General features: G+C 43.7%; 2 protein-coding genes across 2 annotated transcripts in view; one reads left to right on the plus strand and one right to left on the minus strand.

Annotated features, from left to right (window-relative positions):
- Window positions 1-17,499, minus strand: part of CLSPN (claspin) — a 38,745-nt gene extending 21,246 nt beyond the window's left edge. Inside the window, exons 1-11 of the mRNA XM_015418244.1 lie at window positions 17,467-17,499; window positions 14,119-14,224; window positions 12,372-12,817; window positions 11,437-11,577; window positions 9,361-9,435; window positions 9,054-9,126; window positions 6,805-6,913; window positions 5,647-5,702; window positions 4,712-5,092; window positions 3,301-3,492; window positions 48-232 (exon numbers count right to left, since the gene is read on the minus strand). Coding sequence (XP_015273730.1) covers window positions 48-232; window positions 3,301-3,492; window positions 4,712-5,092; window positions 5,647-5,702; window positions 6,805-6,913; window positions 9,054-9,126; window positions 9,361-9,435; window positions 11,437-11,577; window positions 12,372-12,817; window positions 14,119-14,224; window positions 17,467-17,481 — 1,779 coding nt within the window. The 5' untranslated portion in view covers window positions 17,482-17,499. The remainder of the gene's footprint in view (window positions 1-47; window positions 233-3,300; window positions 3,493-4,711; window positions 5,093-5,646; window positions 5,703-6,804; window positions 6,914-9,053; window positions 9,127-9,360; window positions 9,436-11,436; window positions 11,578-12,371; window positions 12,818-14,118; window positions 14,225-17,466) is intronic.
- Window positions 17,500-19,322: 1,823 nt separating this feature from the next.
- Window positions 19,323-22,968, plus strand: part of LOC107116342 (eukaryotic translation initiation factor 3 subunit C) — a 21,669-nt gene continuing 18,023 nt past the window's right edge. The window contains exons 1-4 of the mRNA XM_015418245.1: window positions 19,323-19,414; window positions 21,014-21,153; window positions 22,084-22,149; window positions 22,340-22,529. Coding sequence (XP_015273731.1) covers window positions 21,053-21,153; window positions 22,084-22,149; window positions 22,340-22,529 — 357 coding nt within the window. The 5' untranslated portion in view covers window positions 19,323-19,414; window positions 21,014-21,052. The remainder of the gene's footprint in view (window positions 19,415-21,013; window positions 21,154-22,083; window positions 22,150-22,339; window positions 22,530-22,968) is intronic.

Below are 22,968 nucleotides of genomic sequence, written 5' to 3' on the forward strand. Positions count from 1 at the left end.
AGAGAGAGAGAGAGAGAGAGAGAGAGAGAGAGAGAGAGAGGACATACCTCCTGATTGCTTTCTTCCTCTTCTTCCTCTGACTCGTCTGTCATTTCTTCCTCGTCTTCCTCTTCTTCTTCCATCATATCCTCATTATCTAGTTTAAACAGCGCTTGTCGCTTGAGGCGTTCCTCTGTCCTACGGAGCTTCATGGCCACCTGGAGTTTAGCCTTCAGCACTTGCAACTTTTCACCTGGGCAGTCGCGGAGGCATGAATACTTTAGATGCACTTGAGCCAATTTTTAAAAAGTTTGATTACTTCAAGCAAAACAGATCAATGACGCTATACGCATTAGTGAGAATATTTAAATGTTAAGATTAAAATGTATTTGCCGGTGGGGAGGGGAGGGACTGTCCAGGGCTATTGGGGCAAGTTCCCTGGAGAAGCAGCCTAAAAATGCTCTAAATGGAGAAATGAAAGCTTGCAGAGGAAGCTTCATCCAAAGGGCTCCATGCTTATAATGTCATACCATAAGTTTTCTGTTCTTTAGGGCCTCTCCGTGTGGGACAGAGGTTTGGGCACACTGACCCCACCCCCCAGTCAGTGGTCAGACACCACGTGGCAATTAAGGGCTTCATAGTTAAGAACAGCACACCCTCAGGGCATGGCTACTGCTGGGGAGGGACTGTCCAGGGCTATCGGGGCAAGTTCCCTGGAGAAGCAGCCTAAAAATGCTCTAAATGGAGAAATAAAAGCTTGCAGAAGAAGCTTCATCCAGAGGGCTCCATGCTTATAATGTCATACCGTACGTTTTCTGTTCTTTAGGCCCTCTCCGTGTGGGACAGAGATTTGGGCACACTGACCCCACCCCCCAGTCAGTGGTCAGACACCACGTGGCAATTAAGGGCTTCACAGTTAAGAACAGCACACCCTCAGGGCATGGCTACTGCATTATACACTAACAGCTGTAAAGCCAAGAAGAGGTGCAGCATTAACATGGGAACTCCCTGAGAGCCAGTTTGGTGTAGTGGTTAAGTGTGCGGACTCTAATCTGGGAGAACCGGGTTTGATTCCCCACTCCTCCACTTGCACCTGCTGATGTGACCTTGGGTCAGTCACAAGCTCTGGCACAGCTGTCCTTGAAAAAGAGCAGTTTGTCTCAGAGTTCTCTCAGCCCCACCCACCTCACAGGGTGTCTGTTGTGGAGAGGGGAAGGGAAAGGAGTTTGTAAGCCGCTCTGAGACTCCAAGCTTGCAGAAGAAGCTTCATCCAGAGGGCTCCATGCTTATAATGTCATACCGTACGTTTTCTGTTCTTTAGGCCCTCTCCGTGTGGGACAGAGATTTGGGCACACTGACCCCACCCCCCAGTCAGTGGTCAGACACCACGTGGCAATTAAGGGCTTCACAGTTAAGAACAGCACACCCTCAGGGCATGGCTACTGCATTATACACTAACAGCTGTAAAGCCAAGAAGAGGTGCAGCATTAACATGGGAACTCCCTCCTTTCTAGAAGCTGAAAGCCTTTACTTACGGAGGAAGCCAAGGACAAACATGTCACCACACTTCCATTAAGTTGTTTCCAGAGACCGGATAAAACTACTTAAGGCAGAGGCAGAATCTACTCTAGTGGCATACCAGTTGGCTGTGTCCACTCTATGGCATTAGCAAAGGTCGTGAGAGTGGCGGCCCTTTCTTCTTGCGATGCCTTGTAGAGACAGAGGCTGCTGGCTCTTTGTGATTATGCAGGTCGTTTTGAGGGATTGCCTTTTTCTTTCTCTCTTTGCGGTGAGGGACAGGAATGAATGATACCAGTTAGCCAGGGCTATTTTTGGGCAGGAACGCACAGGAACGGAGTTCCGGCTGGCTCCTGAGTTGGCCACGCCCAGCAGGAACTCATTAGCATAATAGGCCACACCCAAAAGCAGAAACTCATTAGGATTGGCTACATTAGGGGTGTGTGGCCTAACATGCAAAGAAGTTCCCGCTACAAAAAAAGCTCTGGGTTTTGACAACAAACAAGGTAAACAGAATAAGAAGCAAAAGGTGGGTGTGGCTGGATGACCACACTTCTGGTAACATGTGGGGTGTGGCCTAATATGCTAATGAGCGGTGCTGTCAGGGGTGTGGCCTAATATGCTAATGAGTTTCTGCTGTTGGGTATGGGCTATTATGCTAATGAGTTCCTGCTGGGCTTTTTCTACAAAAAAAGCCCTGCGGTTAGCCAATGAATGACCTAACATGGGAATGATGAGAAGTAGTGTGGCGGTGTGGTTAAGAATGTTGGCACAGGAACTGGGATGTGAACCTCAATTTCCCCTCTCAGCTATAGCCATGTTGAGCCAGTCACACACTCTCAACCTGACCTACCTCACAGGAATGCAAGGATGACACAGAGGAGAGAACCCTGCATGCCACCCTGAGCTCCTTGGGGAAAAGGAAAGGTCAAAATGGAACTCATAGGTAGTCACAAACACACAGAACCCAAGCTAGCAACTCTACTCCCTGCATGAAGAACAACATCTAGGTTTTATTCCATACATACAATGGTCACTTAGGGACAGGAAAGATCCAGTGGCACCCTCCAGCTAAAATGTTCCCTTGCTTCTCAACGCCAAGGAACTTTATCCGGTCCTGATAGCCCTAACAAATTTTAATTAAAATAAGATTTTTTTAACTGCCCCCAGTTTCACTTACAGGGACAGGAATATTTTCAAATTGTAAGACATTATACATTTCTTTTCTTTAATATTTATTTATATAATTTTTAAAGACATTATACTTTTCAGTGGCTATTTTCCCCCCTTTGTATATAAATAGTAACCCAACTTTCTCTGTCTGAAATCCACCTAGAGACAGGACCCCCACGCCGGAACTATTTGTTTATTTTATTTATATCCCGACACAGCAGCGTACATTGTTCTCTTCTACTGTTTTAGGTTCGGCTAGGCTGAGAGTGCACGACTGACCCAAGATCACCCAACAAGCGTACATGGCAGAGTGCGTAGTTGAACGTGGTGCCACTAGGTCCTCCTAGTCCAGTACTCTAACCAGTACGCCATGATGACTCTTTGAATTACTTGCCTTTAATAACCAACCTGCACCTTTGGGATACAACTGGAAATGAACCAAAAATGTAGCCAGTAACAAAATATAATTTCACCCCACATAAGCCCCACCCTTTCATAATCCTTCACTTTTGCCACTGAGTATGACAGCCTGGCAGAGCAGAGAATTGCTCAACCTTTGGTTCAAGTGTCCGAGTGATGGGGGAAACTGATCCCATCCACCAAATCTGGCAGCTGTCCCCACAGGCATACCTGGCTTTCCGTGGACTGTCTCTTCTACACTCTCTGCAGCGAGAGTCACGGGTACCACCCCTGCTTTCAGCTCCTCTTTGCCCTCATCTGTCATTTCTTTGCGAATTACATTCAGGTTCACCACCCGTTCAGTTTTTGGTTTGGTTGTTTGAAGCGCATGCTGCACAAAACGCTCCTTCAAAGCTTCAAATTCTGTTTATATATTTTTAAAAAGAGAACATAATTACTCTCGCTCATTCACAGCAGGTAGTGGCAATTTGCCCCCAAAACATTTTCTTGACTGATAAACAACATAATTCAGAATCAAAAACATACCATTTACTTAGATATTATCAATGGAATAAAACAAACAGTTCAGGATTCCCGTCTGTCACTATTAAACAAAACTTCCTTGCCCGCCTTTTACTGCAAAGTACTACAGTGACTCAGATTTACACAGGTAGAGTTAATTAGCTACAGTTCTACCAGTTGGGTGTTAAGTGGACATGAACTTTCATGGAAACAATGCCACCAATTTCAGCCCGTGAAACAGCAGATAGATGTCCAACACACAGCAAGTAGTGGCAATTTGCCCCCAAAACATTTTCTTGACTGATAAAGGACATAATTCAGAACCAAAAACATACATTCACTTAGATATTATCAATGGAAGAAAACAAACAGTTCAGGATTAGTCTGTCACTAATTATTAAACAAAACTTCCTTGCTCGCCTTTTACCACTTCAGTGGGAAGGTAACAGTGTTCCGTGCGCCTTGGGGTTTAGTCATGCCGGCCACATGACCACGGAAATGTCTTTGGACAGCGCTGGCTCGTCGGCTTGGAAACCCTTGAGTCAGATTCGACTGGCTTTCGAGCAAGGGAACCTTTACCTTACTACAGTGACTCAGATTTACACAGGTAGAGTTAATTAGCTACACAGTTCTACCAGTTGGGTGTTAAGTGGACATGAACTTTCATGGAAACAGTGCCACCAATTTCAGTCCGTGAAACAGCAGATAGATGTCCAACAGACCAAAGCATTTTAAGAGACAATGCACGAGTAGGGTGAAGCTGCTTTCTGCTGAGACCATTGGCCCATCAAGGACAACACTGTTTGCACCAACTGCCAGTGGCTCTCTATAGAATTTTAGCTCAAGGTATTTCACAGCACCTATGGCTTTTAACCAGAGATGCTGGGGACTGAACCTGCTGCATGCAAAGCAGATGCCCTACCACTGAGACACAGCCCCTTCCCCCAAGAGAGAATAAATGTATTCATGACTCTTTAACAGTTTAAAGTCCATTGGCAAGTTAATGCCATGCACCAGGAAGCTATAGCACACTTTGCTGTTCCTCTTAAAACCTATAAGTGGCAACGAGATAATAAAGACTGCGTTGGACTTGGCAGGATCCTAGCAGTCAGCATCGTACCTCTGTTTGATTCAGGTTCATCAAGATTAATAAATGAATCATCCCCAGAAGAGATTCGAGGCTTGATTGTCAGATCCACCCCCATCTCCCGAAGGCGATCTAGCTTGGACTTCTTTGATTTTTCACCCGGAGCTGCCAAGGCTGCTGCTGGGAGCTGTATAGGTTCTTTGAGCCCTGCGTACAATTCAGGCGACTGCTCCCCTCCTGGTTCAATTGTTTTCCCCTCCACTTTATTTGTCACCAGGCGCCCTACCACTGAGACACAGTCCCTTCCCCCGAGAGAATAAATGTATTCATAACTCTTTAACAGTTTAAAGTCCATTGGCAAGTTAATGCCATGCACCAGGAAGCTATAGCACACTTTGCTGTTCCTCTTAAAACCTATAAGTGGCAACGAGATAATAAAGACTGCGTTGGACTTGGCAGGATCCTAGCAGTCAGCATCGTACCTCTGTTTGATTCAGGTTCATCAAGATTAATAAATGAATCATCCCCAGAAGAGATTCGAGGCTTGATTGTCAGATCCACCCCCATCTCCCGAAGGCGATCTAGCTTGGACTTCTTTGATTTTTCACCCGGAGCTGCCAAGGCCGCTGCTGGGAGCCCTGCGTACAATTCAGGTGACTGCTCCTCTCCTGGTTCAATCGTTTTCCCCTCCACTTTATTTGTCACCAGGTCAGTGCATTCAGAACTGATTAGATTAGATTTTCCTTGCTTCTCAGAACTGGTTTCCTTTGTAAGTCTTTCAGCTTTGGAACCACAGTCTTCTCTGTGTTGCTCAGGATAACCCACTGTCAAACAATTCCCTTCTCCAGCAACAGGTCTGGCAACACTTGAATGTGTGATGGCTGAAACTTCTGGACCAAGTCCTGCTTCTAGCTCCCGTGTTATTGGACATTCAGTTTCTTCTCCTCCACTGTTGCTGTAGGTGGCACCTGGGATCTTGGGAATGGCCCTTTCTTCATCTAGTCTGGGCTGGTATTTTGCTGATCTGCCAAGAAGAGAGTTAGACTATCACATCACTCTTCTCCTCTCTGAACAGGATCACTGCAGGTGCCCAGCAAACAGTCTGAAACCATCAGATGCTGTAGCATTAATAAAGCTAGAGGAGATGTGGATCTGAACAGCAAATCTTGATGGGAGACCCTTGAAAAGTCCATATAAGAGCAGAATATACATACAAAAATCAATGTATTAGAAACACAATCACTGAAAAGCGTAAGGAACTCCTGATCATACTAAAGAAAACAGAGAGTAAGCTATTATGTTAGTAATGTTATAAAAGGGAAGGGAGTTATAAGAAACCTACTAACAGCGGCAAATGTTTTAGTAGCACAATATTGGAACCGGGAGAAATTACCAAGCATGGAGGAATGGTTTAATAAAATATGGCACATTATGTACATGGAAAAAATAACAGTATATCAAAACTTGGACTGATAAACAGTTTGCACAAGATAAGTTAGGAAATGGTATAGACTTGCTAGAGTTGATGCATTCAATAAAACTTGAGATCCTCAGGAGCTGATTCTTGTTAACAATATATTGTATGCTGTAGTTTGGTGTAGTGGTTAAGTGTGCAGACTCTAATCTGGGAGAACCGGGTTTGATTCCCCACTCCTCCACTTGCACCTGCTGATGTGACCTTGGGTCAGTTACAAGCTCGGGCACAGCTGTTCCTGAAAAAGAGCAGTTTGTGTCAGAGTTCTCTCAGCCCCACCCACCTCACAGGGTGTCTGTTGTGGGGAGGGGAAGGGAGAGGAGTTTGTAAGTCGCTCTGAGACTCCAAGTGAAGGGCGGGGTATAAATCCAATCTCTCCTCTTCTTCTTCAACGCTCCTGCAAAACTGCAATGTCCATAGCAATGGGTTGGATTCCGACTAAATTATCAACCAGCTCAATGGAACCCCCCTGCACCCTGTTGATCCCCGTGAAATACTGCTCCAGGATAGGGAACTCTGAGAAACAACATGAGCTGGGGCTGCAGAGAGAAGGGGGAAGTGCTAGAAACTGGCAGATTGTCTGCATCCAACCCACTGTTTATACTGTGAAAAGGAACAATAATTTAGAAGGATCTAAGCAGGCTTGACTTACTTGATCAAAGTCATAGCACTTCCTTGGAAGGCAGGCCGAGGTTTGCACTTGAAGAAATCACGGACACTTTTGGCTTCTGGTAGGTGATATGGGAGAGATATGCTGGCTTCTGCAAGAGGAGAAACATGGAATCTGTGTGCAGTGCGGGAACAGTTTTACTATGACAGCCTAGAGTTAACATCAGCAAACTGGAAGAATCATAAAATCACAAAGACACCATAGAACAGCCAAGGATTATGGAGCTAACTCCCCAATATTACTTATACAACATTTTGCCTGCAACCAAGTACAAAAGCAGTTTTTCTTTCACTTAACAGTAAGCAAGACGGAGGCGCTAAGATCCACACAATATTCCAATTGCAAACAAAACCCATTTTATATAGACGTTAGAAGTAGTGTTCCCTCTGAGCTAAGTTAGTGTGAGCTAGCTCACAATTTTTTAGCCTCCAGCCCACACATTTTTGTCTTAGCTCAGGAAGGATGGCTCCAGAGCAAACTGATTTATGCAGTAGCCAAACTGCTCGCTCACAGCTTTAATGCCAGTAGCTCCACAGCTTAGAGGGAGCATTGGTTAGAAGTCTCTCTCTGTTGCACAATTTAAAAAACAAGCAGCTCTATAAAACTGAGGAAGTACGTGCAACTCAGTGGGTCAGATCCAAACGAAATTGGCGATTTCTACCCATTTTCCATCCCACTGCAAGCTTCCTTCACGTCATTCCTCAGGGTCCCCTGTCCCCTGGGAGTGGCATTTTTCAATGGGCTGCAGTATTGGGCGGGGAGGGGGGAGAGAAAAGCTCCATTCCATTGACAGAAAATTTAATCTGGATCCAACTCATTACAGGTTACTTATTTATGCTCCAATGTAATGCCAAAATCAGTTCCCAGAACAGATTTTGACATTAAAATTTGTTACAAACATGTACAATACTAGGGATACATTGGGGGATGGGGGACCTGGCAAGGTAAGGAGGGGGTGTGTTTCCCAATCAGAGCTCTGGCCTCAGGATTTTGTTTCTTGCATTTGGTGTTCCTCCACACAGTCCACTTTACTCCTTTGGGTGCATTTTTAAAAAATCTGGAACTGAGATTAAGTTACACAATCAGTAAGCTAAAGACTGCAGAGAGAGGTACACCAAACAGACATTTTACCAGATACTGAAGTGCCCGTTGGGGTATGGCACAACATTCAGCAGCTAGTTCTGCCAAGTGGCTGGAAGAATCTGTGGCATTACAGCACCCTACCTTCTAGCTACTGAACAGTTAACTTCTTGTTTCTGTGGCCTTCTGGCCCGCAAAAGAGTATCTCAGCAAGAACAAACTGGGAAAAGACTATCTGCCTTTTTAGGGATTCAGTGGCCATTACAGAAATTGGCTCAAAATTGGGACTATTAGGGTACAATGGCAGAAATTGGAAATATTAGGATACAATGGCAAATAAATCCATGAGATTCATTCGCAGCCACGATCACCTTAGCACAGGCCCTGACAAACTGCTTTTGCTCTAGGAGTCAGCCCAAAAATGTAGGTGCCAGACTCATTTTTCAGCCTTCACTGTTTTGTAATTTAATAACCGTTAATTTCCTGTTAATTACGGCCACAAAACTTACTACTAAACTCATCACAGCTTCTCATAATTAAATACAAGCTATACAACAAGTGTTGAGGTATATAAATGGGGGTAAACCTGGCTGTCATCATAATAAATTAATTGCTGAAAATACCAGGCGCTGCAATGAAGGCAGCATGGTTACCTGGCTTCTGGGATTTGTTGAGCCCTACCTTAGCAGAAACATGACATGAAAAACAATGCCTGAACAAAGTACGACCGTAACAGCCCAGAATTTTTCATTTAAGAATCCTGCTAATAAAACCTCCGTTTGCAACAGTGGAAACTAATTGCATTTGCAGCATCCACAGAAAATCTTACAAACCCACTGATGCTTCAGTACAGGAGCAGAAGGTGGGTTTTTTGGGGGGGGGCACACTCATGCCAGAGGGTTGTGGTTTTAAGCTCTAGGCAAGAAAAATGTTTGAAGTTAATGATTACAAAGAGAGCATACCCCAGTTCACACAGAACTCAATTAACAAGGCTCCGAGTGCTTGTCACAGCTATAGCCAACACTTGCTGGATTCGCCTGCACAGACCCCCCCACCCCGGAAAACTCTTGCTTGGCCCCGCTGCCCTCTGAATGTCCTCGACTTCTTGGAGCGAAGTATGAACTGGGGCTCTTTGCCAAGAGTGGTCATACCTCTAATAAGCCGCTGAGTCTCACTATGCAGCTGTTTGATGGCTTCTTTACTTAATTTGGCTGCCTTCCTCTCCTTTAAAAAAAAGGGGAAAGAAACACTTAAGAATTGTACGCTGGTTTTTAAAATAAAAAAAACACCAATACAATCCGCTGTAATGTAGTTTAAAGAGAACTGAAATAAAGCCCACTTGGAAAGGGAGGGTGGACAAAGGGATAATGTGAGGTTCTGCTAAACACTATCCAAATGCCCATGTTAAAATGAAACTCATATAGAATTAAAAAGAAAAAGGTATAAAAAGATACTCACCTTCTTAGACTCCTTTAACGATGGTCCCTCATATTCATCCAGCATATCCTTGTAATCTTGACTCCCTGAAAACAGCTGTTTAGATCAAAAAGGAAGTTATTTCCGTCTCCCAGAACACCTCTAATTAAATAGCCACAAGAAACATTAGAGACCTTTATTTATAAGATTAATTTTTTTGGACTGTTGTGGCACCTGCTGCAGAGTGTAGTCTAGTACCTTTGACTGCTGTGCTATGTACACTGACCCTAAAGTACATTTCGCTGAGTACAACATACCTTATTCCCCAGTAGGTGTGCGTAAGACTGCAGTACGACCCTAAGAAGAGTTGCACCCTCCTAAATCAACTGAAGCCAATGGGCTTAGGAGGGCATACTTCTCCTTAGGACTGAACTATTCACATTCAAAGTCATATATTATCAAGTAATTATTATAACAGCCCTGCAACCTGGACCAAATTTATTAGTTTGGTGTAGTGGTTAAGTGGACTCTAATCTGGGAGAACCCGGTTTGATTCCCCACTCCTGCACTTGCACCTGCTGGATGACCTTGGGCAAGCCATAGTTCTGTCAGAGCTGTCCTTGAAAGAGCAGTTTCTCTCAGAGCTCTCTCAGTCCCACCTACCTAACAGGGTGTCTGTTGTGGGGAGGGGAAGGGAAAGGAGATTGTAAGCCCCTCTGAGACTCCTTCAGGTAGTGAAGGGTGGGGTATAAATCCAATCTCCTCCTCCTCCTCTTCTTTTTCTTCCCCATATTGAAGACGGGGGAAGTCTTAGAGAAAGTAGCTTGCCCAAGGTTGTTTAGTGAGCCTGCAGCAGATTAAATTTGAACTAGCAAACCTGGCATCATAGCTCATTCTCTTGGTCACTATGCTACAGTGGCACTAATGAAAACCCTTTATATAGACTACAGGCCTGGCTCTTTTTGTAGCAGGTACTCCTTTGCATATTAGGCCACACCACCCTAATGTAGCCAATCCTCTAAGAGCTAACAGAGCTATTCTTACAGGAGCTACTGTAAGCTCTTGGAGGATTGGCTACATTAGGGGTGTGTCACTTAATATGCAAATGAGTACCTGGTACAAAAAGAGCCCTACAGTTAAGCAACTCTTCAGTATTATCTCTGTCCTGCAGGATGTCCAAGGGAACCATATCAAGGAGGAGCTCTACCATCATCAGCACTTCCCTTTTTTCTTCTGTACCCCTATTTTTTTTTAAATTACAAAAAAATATTTCTTTCCAATATCTTCACTTGTATTAGAACTACATATAATTTTGAAAAACTTTCTGGATATGAGACAATGCAAAGCATACACATACAAAGTCACATTGTATGGATCTGCTGTTCAAAAAATCCCCAGTACAAATTGGTGCACCACAACAGTGTTTCGGGGACTATTTGCCCCTGGGTGTGTCTGGATTCATACTGATTTTTGTTTTAATTTCAGGTTGTATCTATATTTTCCTAGAGGTGCTAGAGACATATCCTAATTTATTTCTTGGAAATGTATTCTACTTTATTGTATGGAATTCTTTTATTGTGATGCTCCATGGTTTTAAACAAACAGAAACTTTGTCGTACAAAAATGGCAGTATACAATGTTAAAAGATTCAGTGGCTATTTTGTCTGTATTCGTCCCCTCCCCCTTGAATTGATGAGATGGACTGACTAAATAAAGGGAAGCCATGGGCCTCAGTTTGCAAGACCTGAGAGTGGAGGACATTAAGTCATAGGGTTGCCATAAGTCGGAAGCACTTAACACGCCCCCCCCTAAATTGTAGAATTTATACTAAAACCGTCCTACTAAAAAAACCTATGCTATTCTCTATGTCTACTGTCTCTAGAAACCAAGCAGTGCAAACTATTGTGCTACAGACTTGCAAGTACTACTCTAGAGAGGTAGCTGTGCTAGAGAGCTGCAAAAAACAACTAAAATAAAAACAGACTTCTGACAGCATGGTATTTTAAAGACTAACAGGTTTCTTCCAGCTTATGAAACAGGCTTCAGTGTGCCACGAGACTCTTGGGCTGTTTCCACACATTTGAATTCAGACTCCTTGGAAGGTGCAGAGTAACTTACTTTCTGTTTTTTCATTTTCTCTTTCGCTGCTGCTTTTATTGAGTCTAGTGACTCCTCATCCTCCTCCAAACCATTCTCAAAGAGGTCTCTATCAGCCAGGAGACACCCACTGTCCTCAAGATGAAGCTCCTTCTCCTCCTCCTGGACCAAAAAACATAGTATGTGACAGTTTGTGTTGAGAAATGTTCTCCTTAATGTAACAAAAAGCACACTTGCATTTGAAAAGAAGGGTTATGTTGCTAACAGACTAAATTGTTTTCTCAAACATACGCAATAGATTTTATATTCTGCATCAACTGGCCGAGCAAAAACCCTTATCCCCCACACTGAAACATGTGCTGCGGCAGCCAAACGTCACGTTGCTTATTGTATGATTTAGATTCTACATTTGAACATTTCCTAACCAGGAAAACAAACATAAAACCAGAATATCGGAGAGAGCAGTACATTTTATATCATTGCTAAAGTTTCCCTCTCTGTAGGGATTATTATTTTCTTTATATATATAGGGGAGCTTTCAATCATACCACCCTCATCTTTACTCTGCAGCAACATAGTTCAGGAACCATTGTCATACAATGAGCTGTTTCTCCAGACCTTCTGTCTCCTGCAGTGGTAACCAACTGGGCTGCCACAGGGCTACAGCTGACATTTCAATGGTAGAATTAGTGGAACGCCTGTCTATAGATCATAGGGGAGAAGCTGTGGCTCAGTGGAAGAGCCTCTACTTTGCATATAGAAGGTTCCCAGGTCAATACCCAGCATCTCCAATTAAAAGGACCAGGCAGTAGCAGCTTCATGTATGCGTGTACAAGCATGTATGTATCATGTTACATTATGGATGAAGCAAACACACAGCCTGATATTCAATCAGGCTTTACACTGTGCATATATGCACAACAACCCTGAGAAGCATTCTTTCCTCGTCGCCACACCTTCTGTTCCCATTTCCTTTCCGTCTTCTCCATCTGTCTAATGGCCTTCATTTTCTTCTCTTTCTCCGTTCTTCTCTTCCTTCGACTGCCCCTTTCTTCTCCATCCATTTGCTCTGCACAGCCAACTTTGCCGCTCTTATGCTTTCCCCTTGGCATTGCTGATGTCGCTAATGCAAGCCCAGGTGAACCAGGCTGTGGATTTGTTGCAAGGCTCTCATTGTGCAGCAGGTCATCCGTGTCACTTTCATCACTGTCTAGTGGAGCCTTGTAGAGGCAGTGCGATTTCTTCTCCTTAGAAGCAAATGTACTGTTTTCCTCTGCACATTCCACATTCCCAGCTGCAGCCTCCGATGCTGGGTGCAAAGTATCTTCTCCTTCGCTCTCACTGTCGGGAAGCACCTTCTTACTTTGGATTCTCCTACGCACACAAATTTCTTCATCTGACTCTGTCAAAAATAATGTACACATTCATGATATGCATCAATTTTTTAAACGCACTAACACTGTATAAGTGATTAATACATTAATTTTATCTTCCTCTGTTTATCTGAAATATTGCAAAATCAGGTACAACCTGAATCAGGTACACTGTGATGCTCAGTGGCTCGGGAGCCGCAAGTTATTTTTTTCGACATACCACCTGGAGCTCTTCGGAGCACTGTTCACTGTGATTCCCACCCCGCATTGCAGGAAACTGAGCAATTTCTTTAGAAACTGGAATGATCTCATCATTATCATAGGCCCAAGATAAAATTATTGCATTTTTAAGACGCAACACAACAAGGCTTATATCAAGGTTGTACAAATCTAGGGGGTTTGAGACTGGATCACGTGAGCAGCTGAATATGGTGGTGGAATGGGGCACACCACTCTTGAATGCTATCCCATAAAACAAAACTCCCAATACCCTGTTTCCCCGAAAATAAGATCTACCCAAAAATAAGCCCTAGCAGGATTTCTATGCATTTGTGGTATAAGCCCTAGTGTGTCTTCTTGAGAAAAAATAAATATAAGACAGTGTCTTATTTTCAGGGAATTCGGTAATAGGGAAAAGACAGTCCTAGATGCTTAAAGGTACTCCGGTAATTTAAAGGGTTATATTATGTGTTATTACTTTTGTGTGTTTGGGGTAGTGCCCAGGACATACAGTAGTCAAGTGTCTCTCTTGGTCAATTGTCTCCATCTTGGTAATTGTGGATGTGGCTCTCGGAGTGAGTTCCACTGATCTACTGGATGAGAAGCATTTAGCTGAACTTCATTGGGAAATTTAACTCCTATGGTCATAAGCCCCCCCCCCCCTGCAATCCACAAATCACTGTAGCTTATAACACTTCATGGGCTAATTCTAAGTACAGAGCTCTTTTCTTTTAAAATCTGCTCCAACATGACAGCAGCCCTCAAGATACATTTGAAACTACTTTGGGAAAGGGTCTGACAATGCAGGGAGTGGCTGCCATGGAAAAACAAGTTGTTTAATCATGCAGATTGTTCTAGCTGTGTATGGCAACTTTCTACTAGAGCAGCAGCTCTCAGACTTTTTGAAGAAGGGCCACTTTCTAAGCGCAAGAGACGGCAGGGACCTTTGGGTCATGGTCCACAGTTCAAGCCATTGTAGAAGATTCACATGAAGGGAAAAAACTGGCGGATTTACACTGTATTTTCCTATTTTTGTCTGAAAGAATTATATAGCTACATGACACCCTTTTTGTTTTTAAGGGACAAGAAAATGTAACAGTGAATTACAGACCTCCATCATCATCAGTTTTCTCGCTCATCTGTACTGAAGAGTTTATTTCACAGCTGCCCTGTCCACTGTCAGTTTCGCTGTCAAAGGTTTCCTGAGATTTCAGATCCTGCATGTCCAAATGAAGCCAAGACCACAGTTAGGGTTTAAGAATGAACAAAAAGCCTGATATCATTCATTCCCCAGTTGCAATGAAAATAATATCGAACCTCTAGACAACAGGCTGGATCCAGCAGGAGGGATTTCCATCAGCAGAATGGAACTTTCTTGCCTCCCCCATGGCACCGCAGCCCAAAGACCCCCTCCCTGAATAGAATGGGGGGGGTGTGAATCTACAGTGAAAGTAGGGATTCATCAAAAATCTGGCTTCTATTTTACTACATCCAGAATTCTGATAGCTAAATGTTGGAAATCAGATAAAATCTCAAGTAAAGAAGAATTAATTACAAAAATTATAGAGATAAAAGAAATGGATAAAGTAAACATGATTTTGTCGGGAAAGGATGAAAATGTGTTTAAAAAACGATGGCAGAAAGTAGACGGTTGGAAAAAAATGTCTAACTCCAAAATATGTTGTAAATGATTATAATGTTGTATTACTGTTTGATATGGAAAATAGTTAAACAAATTTATTTTTTTTAAAATCTGGCTTCTATTACTGGCAATTTACCACTGGATCCAAGCCTATGCTTTCCAAAGTTCTGCAGGAATTCACTCTATAACCATCACTACATCATCAGCTACATTAATCTACTATGCAAGATCTTCCAGAGATTGAGTCCAGTCATTAGTATGCCAATGCTATCATAGATATAATTCCCCAACATGGCCCAACTGCACAGATCAAAAAATCTAAAGTGGGAGAAATGTCATCCAGGGCTAAAGAAGGGTTTTCGGCAAAACAGGGGGAAACCCCAGGATATCAGCAAAATACAACTTTAAAAAGATTGGGGCTTAAAATAACCCAAGAAGGTAAAGAGCTATGCCTGTATATGTACAAGTATTGCAAGGGGGGGGGGGCAGACAGCAGTCCAAAATACAGCCTGATGCTAAAGCAGTGGCACCACACAACAGCACTGAAGAAAGGTGTAATGATTCCTTGTTTTTGTGTGTGTGTGTCTCTTTAAAAGTTTGGTTGCATGGCTGTGGTAGGTAGACTAGAGTGGTTGAGAGACGCAAGTGTGGTATGATTGGTGGTTGACAGAGAGGGGGAGGGGTTTTGGAAGTGAATCTGGGTGGAGGTTTTGTGCGTCAGTCAGGAGTTGCAGTTACGAGTTGACAGCTGAAGTTAGACAAGCAGTTCTTGTGGTAGCAATTATAAGCTTACAGCTGAGGTAGTTCAGTGAGACAGAGAAACAGAAGGAAAGCTGAGTGTATAGGAAAAAGTAAATGAAAGTTTAATTGAAGACAAGTTATAGGAAAGGCTGTATGTCCTGATAAACTGGAGAGAAACAGTGAACATATATGACCTTGAGTTAAAGTGTTACAAAGTTACCTGAAAGATCCCTGTCAGTGAGGGATAAGATTGTGTGATACCAAAGCAATTGTTCATCATTTATACATTACTAGTTACATTGTACAACCTCCTTATTTAGTAGTTATTTCAATAAATCCTCTTTCATCCAAGTTTATACTAGCTCTGAATGAAATACTTCCCAGGACCACATAGATCCCTGTAAGCCTTGAACTCGGTCTACCAAATTAAAAAGAGCAACAGTAAAAGCATAAAGGTTTGGAAATCCTTAAAATTTCCTGGTGGCAGCCTTATATACCCAGTAAAACAAAATAAAGAACACTTTTAAAGTGAAATTAGTCCTCCCCAATAAGGAGGACGTCACAGAAGGTCAGACAGACAAAAAGAATGGCAACAGCAAAGGGGTCTAAAGCAGCAGCTGGGAAGAGAGGAAGGGGAGCAAATGGAAGCCAATAGTGGGAAGCGAATGGTAAAACAGCAACAGGGAGCGAGGAGGAGACAAAGAAACAGAAATAGCAGAGGAAATTAGGCTAGATGTTCGTCTAGCCTCAGCCAGGGCCTTCTTGACCTTCAGTTGAACAATGGGCCTTCTTCTTCCCAGGCTATGAAGTGATAAAAAGGTTCTAATGTAACAGATATGAGTACATCATGTAGTATGGTTTCCATCTAACGCAAGCTACCTGACATCAGGGACATGCGCAGTTACAACTGGCCAATATAAGCAAGGTCATAAGCAGTCAGTTACTGCCTGTTAGCATTTACTATTTTCCCCAGAATGCATTTAAGCAATGAACCAAAATGAATATCTGAATATGTGTTCATAATTGATTTCTGTTTCTGTAATTAGAATCATCAATGGCACTTAACATATCTGTATGTCTGTGTATGTCAGAGGTGCTGAGTCTACTAAGGTTAGCCTACTAAGTCAGACAGAGTGCTGAGTGCATAACAGTGTTTCATAAACTGTGTGTATAACACTAACACCACAAGCTCAGCAAGCTTATGCTCTACTTTAGAGAAATTTGTTGCAAGCAATCTCTTCCCATGTATGAGCATCATGTTTCCATATTACCTGGTCTACACATGTAGTAAAAAAACAAGTGGTAAAACAGACTGTCGAAGTCCAGATTACAAAAAAGTAACACCTTTTAATAGCTTGTTTTAATATTGGTAATTCTTATGTTGTTGTTTTTAATGACAGATATTCAACCACACAGTTTCTCCAACAGACCAGCATCTCTATTTGCAGATAAGTGGGTGGTGATTTCCCCCAGTTCTTCGCTACCACTACAGCCCCCTCCCACACATACACTGCTCCACAAGGTACACGGACCTCAAGAACAAAGGTTCAGGGACCCAGTGCACTGCAGTACCAGGAGGGGAGGGGGTAAAGTCCCACTACAGGAAGTTCACAGATGTACTGTTGAGTCACCATATAAATTCTCTAAATAAAATAAGTCACTTTCCCCCCCAAAACCACAAAAAATTCCCCCGTAAAGCAAAATCTTGCTTATCATGGAAAGGGGCTAGTTTAAAACAATACTCCACAATATACTATTTACAGGGAGTTTTATACAGGAAAAGCCTTGAACACGTGACACCTCAACCCCGCACAGGAGCAATCTGAAGAAGCAAAGCCTCATTTGTAGGTAGATAAGTCCCAAGGTGCCAAAGGAACGGCTGGCCCAGGGGTCGCGATGTATGCTGGGATACTGGCTTTACTAGAGCGGGACCGCAAAGCATGCTGGGAATAGTAGTTCCGAACCGCTGAGGTTTTTTGGCCAGTACCACCGCCCAAATAGACCAACAGTAGTATCCATCGCGCCGGGCCCGTGATTAATAGAAGGCCACCTTCAGCCGTAAAACATTCTGCTCACCTCCGCCGCCGTCATCACTTCAGACACAGACGAGCCCAGAAGCGCCGGCGCCAAATCCATACTTGCACGGCAAAGTTCGAGTCTTCGCGCTCTTGCTCGCAGTTTGCCCCGCCCTTCAGCTCCTGTCCAATCACCACTTACCTCCTCCTTAAAGGCACCACCCTCTCTTTGTTCCTATTGGCTGTCTAAGCGGAGAGAAATTTGATTCTTTCTTTCTCCGGTTCAATTTAGGAACCGCGTTCCCCGCCTTCATTCAGGCAGCCTCTCCCTTTATGGGTTCTTGTATGGTTCTGCGCTCGGCTGGAAACGCCGGTCCTCTCTAGTCATCTGAAAGTATATACTCTATGGTTCAGAGTCATCCGAATGGTCCAGTTTGCTCTCCTCGGTGGGCGGTGGTTGCCTGGATACTTTAACACGCGGAGATGGAGTGGGATACAGACTTAGAAAGCAGTATGAGTGGTGACTGTTGTTTGAAGGTGGTGTCAGAAATAGAAAACAAATCCATTACAGTATGAATATAAATCGTTAGTGTCAATTTCTTTGCAGCAATTTATTTATTGACTTCATTTATACCCCAGCTTTCTCCCTAATGGGACTCAAAGCAGCTCTCCTCCATTTTATCCTCATAACAACCCTGTGAGGTAGGTTACTAGGCTGAGAGTGTGTGAGTAGCCCACCCAAAAGGTCACATAAATGTGTGTGGGAAGGGGGGTGTTTGTGATTTAGACCAAAGAGATTCTCAAGAAATTGGTGCATTGATTGAATTTTAAAGTACTAAATATGTTACAGTACTTACTCAAATGCAAGACTAGGGTTTTTTTTCCAGATATACCATTTTTAAAAAGAGGTTTGTCTTAAATCTGCATGCAAGGTACAGTTAAATCCAATACAACAACCTTTTTGTGTATAACATTTTTAGCAGGGGAGTGTCTTACAGACAGGGTCATCTTCCTTTTGAGGAAATACGGTAGCAAGAGGTTTTTTTTTAAAGTATTAGATGTTTTAGAAGAAGTAAAAGCTTTTTTTAAAAAAAAATCAAATTTCCCAATTCACTAATTTATATATTTACAAAAGATTCTTGAAGTACCGTAAAGCTGAAGCTTAATGCTGACAAGCCAGAAGTGCTAGTTTGGTGACTATGACAGACCTTTGCACTCATCCTGTAACTTACCAATACACTCCTCAGAAATGAGGATCTATGGAACTGTTAAAGAAACACATCTGATTAGTTCCCTCATAGCTCTGAAAACCTAGGGCAATGCCACACGCCAGAATTTCACAGTGCAGCTCTTGTTGTTGCTGCTGCAAATACAGCTGCATCACAGCGGCAGAGAAATGTTCGCACAGAGGCGATCCCTGACCTTACTCATACAAGCGCTTGTCGCAGCGGCTCTATTTCTACGCGTGCGCAGTGCTTGAAATGCTCTTGGCCCAGTCAGAGGCGAGTAACTCCCATCATCCTTTTCTCCCCCCCCATTCCCTGACGTCACGAAACCATGTTGTCCCCAGTTTAGGGCTCATAGACAGGGTCGCCCAGAGGGACGCAAAACTTCACTTCCGGTAAAAGTTTAAAAGAAGTTATTGGCCAAAATTGCCCAGATCGTGAAGTGGCGCTATTACTTCTGGTTAAAAATGGAAATGGAGATGTGGGGGCAACTGAAAGATTTAACAGGGCCTCTGCAGTTAGGTGAAGTCCGCTCCATCAAAACGCAGCGGCCTTGCTAGAATCCACCACCATCTCGATGGTTAAACTCTCATCTGTTTGTGGGAGGAACTCATATTTAGACCGGAAGTACTGATAAGGGCGGCGTCTATGAGTCCTAAACTGAGTTCTTTTACTCGCTAGTTTAGGAAGTGACGTCTAAAATTGCGCGTGCGTAGTTGTTGCCGGAGTTGCGCGAAGCCGCTTCTGTCTTTCAGGCTTGGCTTGGGTGAGCGCGTGTGAAGGGTACGTACGTAGTTACAAGGGGTCGGTGGTAAAGGGGGTGGGGATTAAAGCGGGGGGTCCGCTGGGGTGTGTGTGAGATAAAGATGGAGGGAGGAATGACGCGGAATAAAGGGTCTGAATCCGAGTAAGAGAGGGCGTTGCCTTCAGGGTCTTATCTGAAGAGTGGCGGCTTGTGAGGATGAGTAGTGTATCTGTCTGGTTTAGGGTTTTTTATGGTTTTATATTGTTTCTGTGCCACGCTTTTCCAGTTCTTTATGGATAAGAGAAAATTAGTAAGATTGAAAGACTAGCAGTAAAGTTATAGGTAGCAACATTAAAATACTCCATCAAAGCCCAGCAATAAGTAGCTGGGATAATATGAGGCCCGAAGGTGCTTGATGCAATTTCTTAGCAACATTAACATCAAAGTCTAGCTATAAGCAGCTGTGTTAAAATGAGGTCTGAAGGTGAATGATGCAATTTGTTAGCAAAAGCAAAGCAAAACTGAATCTGGTCAGTGCCTGGATGGGAGAATTTCTGTGAACCTTATGTATGCTGCCTAGAGTTCTGCAGTGGAAGGAGGTAGAATGTCCATACAGTACTATTCTGTTTAAACCCAGTAGCAATCAGCAGTTAACATTAAAAATGGGACAGAAATGAGATCTAACTATCTAGTGTATTGATTATTGTATTTATCACCAGTACCATCTGTAACACCAGTAACAAGGAAAGACAGGTTCATTCTTAAGAATTGCTGATTCATACAGTAGTAAACTAAGGCCCCGGTCACACGGGCCAGATATCACGGGGGGGGGGGAGGCGTGGCTAATTGCTCCGGCGCAGTTTGATACTGTGAGCTAGCTCACACTAACTCAGCTTAGAGGGAACACTGCTTGGAGATACTGGTGTTTTAACTCGCATTGTCGGCGGTAAGCCACGGGTGCACTCCACTTCCCAGATGTTGGGGTGTGATCGCGCCCGGATAATCCGCCCACCATCCGTGCCTCTCCCGTGGCAACTTTGCCTTTATAAATCAAATAAACACAGGTTGGGTCTGGGGTCCCCACACTGTGTCACATACAAGTTGCAGGTTCTTCTTAATTTTTCTTTCCTGATTTAGATCATAACTGTAGCATGTATAGAGAAGGCACTTCAACTTTTCCCAACATACTTTTTTCCTGATGTGAAGCAATCCATGGAGGTACTATTTGGCCCATTGGGAGTGTATATGTGGGTTTCCCCAGTGGGCCAAAAAGCATGCCCCTAAGACTATTGCTGAGCAGGAAAATGATACAGGAGAAAGACTTAAACCATAGGGGAGGAAAACCTGCAACTCAGGTGTGGCTCTTCCAAAGGTCACAGGATGGGGACCCCAAATGCAACCTGTGAATCAGCCCTCATGGTCTAAAATTTGCCAAATGGGAAGGCAGCCAGAGGACATAAGATGAGAGCAAAGAAAAATATGTGCTGAGGTATATTGTCTTGGGGGTTCTTGCAGTACCAGATGAAGACTATATAAAATAATGCAGAAATATAAGTTTAAAGTAAATGAGAGAAAATAGATCAGATTTTTAAAATATTACTAAACTTGCTGCCCCTTGAAATTTTCTCCCCACTTAGGACTGGGGAGGGGGTCGTTGACCCAGAGCTGCTGCTGCCATGTCGCGCTTCTTTACTACGGGCTCCGACAGCGAGTCGGAGTCATCACTTTCTGGGGATGAGCAGGTGGCCAAGCCTGTCGGAGGCAACTTTGGAAAACAGTAAGTATATTGGAGTCAGGGAGGAGTTGGGAGGGTGGGAGGCATCGAGTCAGAGAGCTGTTAAGCAGTGCCTTAGGCTGTGTAGTGAGAGATGTGGAGTGGAGGAGCCCTGAAGACTTGAAAGTATCAATATGGCGAGGACCTTATATCTAGTCTTTCTCTTTTTCATTTCAGTTTTAATTCACAGCACCCACCCTGTACACCTCTCAGAGGCACTTCCTTGTGTGCATACTTTGCTCTCTGTTGCTCTTTAAAGTCCTTATTTGTATCTGTGTGACAGCCTAAGAACATAAAAAGAGCCCTGTTGGGTCAGATCGGGTCCATCTAGTCCAGCTGGCTCTCACTGGTTTAGATCCCTGCTTGACCATAGTTCCTTGTTTGCCCTGCTGCCAAAGGTGGCTACGAAGGGTAGGGTCGTTGTGGTAGCAAATCTAAGATTCTGTCCCTCCCTCCCCGAAGGCGCCTGTCTTGGTGTACTCCTGGTGTGTTTCAGTGATCAACTTGAAATAGCTTTATTTAGTGGGACTGTGTGATCAGTATACCAAGGGTGTACTGATACCTTAACTGCCGGGGTATATTTTAATTTCTCTTGGCCAAGTTCTCAAGTGTGAGTTCTTAATCTTGTGAATTATGCAGAGCCAAGTTTAAAAAAAAAGCAGAGTATAAATATCTTTAAAATAGTAAGTCAGGTAAAAGATACTCATCCAAATTGACCCCTGGATAATTCTCTCAGCATCTCTTTGGATTCAGGTGATGTCTCCTGAACATCTTTTCTCTTGCCTTCTCTTTCCCATAGTTGTTAGGCTTACAGTTTGCTGAGACTTTTCTTCTACTTAGGCATGTGTTACGACTGGCTCACATCATATGGCCAGGCTTGGTTTAGTTCAGTCCTGAAGTGCAGAGATCTAAGTCATCTCTTTTTTCTCATAGGCCTCTGATTCTGAGTGAAGATGAAGAAGATACGAAGAGAGTGGTGCGCAGCGCAAAGGACAAGAGGTGACGTGTGGCTGGTCTTGTGGGAAGTGGGGTGCTTGGCTTCTGGAGGGCTGGGCCCCACAGCATCTTCAGATGTCCAGGAAATTTTACCATTCTGTTCATCGACATATCACCAGTTGCTTTTTATCGGCAGTAATGGTGCAGTGTTCTCGAAGGGGCCTGTGTGAAATCTCCCTCCAAACTTTTGCAGGTTTGAAGAGCTTACCAACTTGATCAAGACCATCCGAAATGCCATGAAGATCCGGGACGTCACCAAGTGCCTGGAGGAGTTTGAGTTGCTGGGCAAGGCCTACGGGAAGGCCAAGAGCATTGTGGACAAGGAAGGCGTGCCCCGGTTCTACATCCGCATCTTGGCAGACCTTGAGGACTATCTCAATGAGGTATTCATTGGGGGAGGGGGGCTTTATGGTCCTGTGGAAGTTGTCTCTGCCACTTCTTGTGCTTGGTTAGAGAGGGGTAATGGTTGTCATGTTTTTATTCTACTTTTTTTCAAAGGGCTTGTGGTCCTGCCTAGGTTACACATAGAGTAAATGCCTCAGGTTGCACAGAGAGGTTTCTTTCGTAGTCTAAACTGAGGTTGTCTTGTCTTCTACTGTCTTTACATTTTCCATGATTGGGGATAGTGCTGAGGAGTTGGGGGGATTACCCCAATTATAATGGCGGAAAGGGAGAAAGGAGTGGTGAATTCCTGGTGTTGCCATTGTGGCCTAGTAAGAGGAGGGGTCTGAATTGTAGAGATGGAGAAGCCCACCTTATGATAAGGCTCTGCCCGAAAAGCTGTGTTAGAAATGCTCAGCTTTCTTATTTCCTTGTTTTTTT

Source organism: Gekko japonicus, unplaced genomic scaffold (assembly GCF_001447785.1).
Source record: "Gekko japonicus isolate JY-2015 unplaced genomic scaffold, Gekko_japonicus_V1.1 scaffold3378, whole genome shotgun sequence".
Lineage (NCBI taxonomy): Eukaryota > Metazoa > Chordata > Lepidosauria > Squamata > Gekkonidae > Gekko > Gekko japonicus.